The sequence below is a fragment of the Carlito syrichta genome, unplaced genomic scaffold, assembly GCF_000164805.1.
Source record: "Carlito syrichta isolate Samal-C Ts95f unplaced genomic scaffold, Tarsius_syrichta-2.0.1 Scaffold314290, whole genome shotgun sequence".
In the NCBI taxonomy this organism is placed as follows: Eukaryota; Metazoa; Chordata; class Mammalia; order Primates; family Tarsiidae; genus Carlito; species Carlito syrichta.
In genome coordinates, this window is record NW_007258386.1 from 175,712 (window position 1) to 179,831 (window position 4,120).

The window sequence follows — 4,120 nt, forward strand, 5'->3', positions numbered from 1 at the left end:
ATTACAGGCTGAGCCACCGAGCCCGGCTACTCAGCTAATTTAAAAAAAATTTTTTTTGTAGAGACTAGGTCTCACGATGTTGTCCAGGCTTGAACTCCTGGCCTCAGGTGATACTTCTGCCTTGACCTCCCAAACTGCTGGGAAACAGGCATGAATCACTGCGTCTGGTCATGATTCCAAGATGTACTTCTGTAAGATGTATTACTAGGCACTTAATTTTTTTCTACTGTAAATAAAATTGTGTCTTTTTTCAATTATGTATTTTTTATGTTTATTGTTGGTATACAGGAATATGACTGATCTTTTAAAATTGGTTTTATATCCAGTAGGAAATAAGAGAAGCATAAGAAGCTTCAGCTACCTGGCTGAGCCTTATTAATTCTAATAAGTTATCTGTAGACTCTCTTACTTTTTCTATGTTGACAATTACATCTGAAAAAAAAAAATCACTTTTTTTTTTTTTTTTTAAGTCAGAGTCTCACTTTGTTGCCCAGGCTGAAGTGCAGAGGCATGATCACAGCTCACCACAGCCTTGACCTCCTGGGCTCAGGCAATCTTTTTGCTTCAGTCTCCCGGTAGCTGGGACTACAGACATGAGCCATACTCAGCTAGTTTTTGTTATTTTTAATTTTTTTTTGTAGAGATAATGTCTTGCTATGTTTCCCAGGCTGGTCTCAAACTCCTTAGTTCAAGCAGTCGTCCTACCTTGGCCTGCCATAGTTCTGGGGTTAGAGACATGAGCCACCAAGCCCGGCCAGAAAATTACTTTCAAAGCTGTAAATTATTACAACTATGAGTACCAAACGTCTCCTTGTATCCTGGCCTGGCACAGTACATGCTCAAGGAGAATTCACTGATAAATGAGATTTTTTTTGATTTGGCTATTTTCTGTTTTTAATCTACTTCTATGTAAACTGCAGTGGCCATATTATTTAGGAAGCATCTACTGCCAGGTAAAGTGTCAATAGGATCAAGGGCCCAGAGATGTCAAGATACTCAAGGACTAAGGAATAACTAAATCAAGAGGCCACACAGAACCTCAGTGAGGCAGTACCAAAATAGTGGGTGGAGAAAGGGAAGGGAGAACAATGAAACAATGAGCACATGCCACTGAGGATGGAACAAGATGATCCGTAATCTGTTACCTAATAAAATAGCTCCCCAATTAACCTAACACCAAAGCCCTGGCTAGTAAAAGCTTTTATTGTTGCTTCCTGAAACAGTCTTGAGTTTTATTGTTTTGGGTTTTTTTGCCTTGGGTTTCTTTTCTAAAGCACGGAGTCACATACCTTTGAGGTAGAAAGAAAGAAAGTGGTGCACAAGGAAACTGCCATCTGTCTTGACATCACAGAGTAGAGTCAGTTTCCCCTAAAAAGTTACAAGAAACATAAAAAGATTAGACTTCTTGGAAAGAGGTCAGCTCAGCATAGAAAACCAGTCAATTGTGTCCACCCCTCAAGTTCTACACCGAGATGTATTTTTTAATGATTAGATACTAAATTTACCCAAAAAGGAAGAAAATAAGTCAATATTATGGGAAAAAGTCAATGATTAAAGTTATCAGTATTAATACTCATTATAGGCTTCCACTTTATCAAGGCAAAACAGAATAAAACTCCTTCTCTTCTCTCTCCTCACCTTAGTAACTTAGGAACCAGTCTTAAGGAGAATTAGTTCCCGAACAAAGGATACTTCCACCATCAGATTCCAAAGAAAATCAGACTACCAGGATTGGGAGGGACCTTCAAAAAAGTCTTCTGACTGAACTTTCTTCCCTTCTCTAATTCTGATGCCAATTCTGTCCTGCAGGGTGAGGGAGATGGAAGGAAGTAGCAGTTGTCCACAGAGACTTCCAATAACAAAGTCCTCCCAATGGTCCTGTTTCAGGTAGAGCTCTAATCATAGAGAGCCCCGGAAAGACCTCTAAAGGTGGTCTCTGCAGTGCCTAGCTGCCCTCAGTCAATGACAGGGAAAGTCAGGATCAAGTGCCACTCCTTGCCATGTGACCTTAGGCAAGTGCCTAACTTCTCTGGGCTTCAGGCTTTTTTTCACTTATAAAATATGAAAGATTACATGGTCAGACTTTGAGAGTTATTCCCAGTGCTGTCCCTTCCTGGTGCCCACTTGAATACCCAGTCCCTCACACTGGTCTTGAGTTGGGGATTTTGGAAGTGCCAGCATTAATGGGCAAGGTAACTAGAGTCATCTGGAGGCTTGGGACAGACAAGAAAGACCGGGTAACTAAAATCCAAAGCTACAATTTGCCTGGCACAATGGGGTCATAAAAAGGCTTTACATACACAGCATCCTGGCTGTCTGGAGGCGCTTACTATTTCGTTAGGAAGAAAAGGTTATGAAACAAGCCAAATATGCTCCTGAAAGAGGCAATCCCGATGTTAAAATGTGAAAGATTTCGAGGTGCCCTCGAGTGTGAGGAGGGTGGAGGAAACAGTGGCTAGGCTGTGGTGACGAACGCAGACCTGGTGCAACCTAACATTGGCTGGGTGCAGTCTGGAACAGCCCTATTCGTGACCACGAGAAATAAGACAGACAGTAGCAACGTCCAATACAACCCGAGTGCTCCGGGACCAGGAGACTCAGTGCGGTTAAGAAGCTGATGCCATGAAGACGGCGGAGACTCGAACTCTCTCCTCTCGAACCTCCGAGCACCTGAGACCACCACCGCAAGGAGCACGCGCAGGACTCGCAGTACACGTCTGTAGTTGTCAGACATGATTCGTAGGGGCTTTTAAGGACACGCACGAGCCGGGCTCGGTGGCTCAGCCTGTAATCCCGCGCCTTTGGGAGGCTGAGGTAAGTGGATTGCCTGAGCCCGCGGGTTCGAGACCCGCCTGGGCAGGCGAGACCTCATCTCTACAATAAAATTAAAAAATTAGCCGGGCGTGGTAGCGCGCGCCTGTAATTCCGGCTACTCGGAAGGCTGAGGTGGAAGGATCGCCGGAGCCCGGCAGGTCGAGGCTGCGGTGGCCGGGAGCACTGCACTCCAGTCTGGGCGACAGAGTGAGACTCCAACTCAAAAAAAAAAAAAAAAGGACACGCACGGCCTCTGCGGACATGCGACATGGTCCAGAAGCCCACAGTCCACAGGTCCAAGTCTCCAGCCCAAGCCTCGGGTCGACTCCCCACCCCATGGACTACAACTCCCAGGCGCCCCGTGCCCCCTTGCGGCGCCTTTCCCACCGGGTCGTACGCAATTCATCCCGGACGCAGTCTTCCGCCACGTTCCCAGGGCCCGCCTCCTTCCGGGCCGCGCGATATCTTACCTGCTCCGCTCTGTCGGGGGTGGTGTTGAGAAGGTTATTAAGTTCCGGGAACATTCCGAGCTCCCAGGACTAGCACTCTGGACGAGAAGCTGGGGTGTCACGGAGACGACTAAGGCAGGAGAGCAACACACACCCGCGGACACCAGTCTCGCGCGAAGGAGCGCGCATGCGCAACGTCGCTTCCGGAAGCCTGCCGCAACCAATCAGGCTGACGCCTCGGTGCCCGCGCTGGCGCACGCGCAAGGACGCGTGCCGGGTCCGGGGAGGCGGGGAGCGCGCCACGAGCCAGCCTTGGTCTGTGAGCATCCGCGTGGCGTCTGAGCACTTCCGGTGGCCTCCGAGGCTAGCTCGACTGAGCCTCTTGCTCCTTCTCTTGGTCTCGCTCTCTGCTCGGCCCCGGGCCCTTGTCCTTCCACACGTGGCTGCCGAGTGCCGGCTGTGTGTCCCATACTGCCAGGAGCCTGGATCACATCTGTGAACGAGACGGGCGAAGATGCCAGCCCTCGCGGAAAGCAGAAAACAAGCAGTGAACACGGAATTATATCTCGAAGAGTTATATGGAGAAAAGCAAAAGCAGTCGGGCTGGATGGATCACGCCTGTAATCCCAGCACTTTGGGAGGTGGAGGCGAGAGGATCGCCCGAGTTCAGGGTTTTGAGACAAGCCTGGGCAACTTGGCGAGACCTCGTCTCTCCAATAAATCAAAAAATTAGGCCGGGCTCGGTGGCTCAGCCTGTAATCCCAGCACTTTGGGAGGCCGAGGTGAGTGGATTGCCTGAGCCCGCCGGTTCGAGACCCGCCTGGGCAACTTGACAAGACCTCATCTCTCCAATAAAT

General features: G+C 48.8%; 1 protein-coding gene across 3 annotated transcripts in view; it reads right to left on the reverse strand.

The window, feature by feature from the left end:
* ELP6 (elongator acetyltransferase complex subunit 6) overlaps nt 1-3,506 on the reverse strand; it is a 17,264-nt gene extending 13,758 nt beyond the window's left edge. Inside the window, exons 1-2 of one of the 3 annotated variants that reach the window (XM_008071318.2) lie at nt 3,285-3,506; nt 1,290-1,368 (exon numbers count right to left, since the gene is read on the reverse strand). In XM_008071318.2, the coding sequence (XP_008069509.1) occupies nt 1,290-1,368; nt 3,285-3,338 (133 nt within the window). In that variant the 5' untranslated portion in view covers nt 3,339-3,506. Of the gene's footprint in view, nt 1-1,289; nt 1,369-3,062; nt 3,134-3,284 lie in introns of those variants that run through there. The other 2 variants (XM_008071317.1, XM_021719183.1) reach the window with 2 other exon arrangements.
* Between the last annotated feature and the right edge of the window lie 614 nt (nt 3,507-4,120).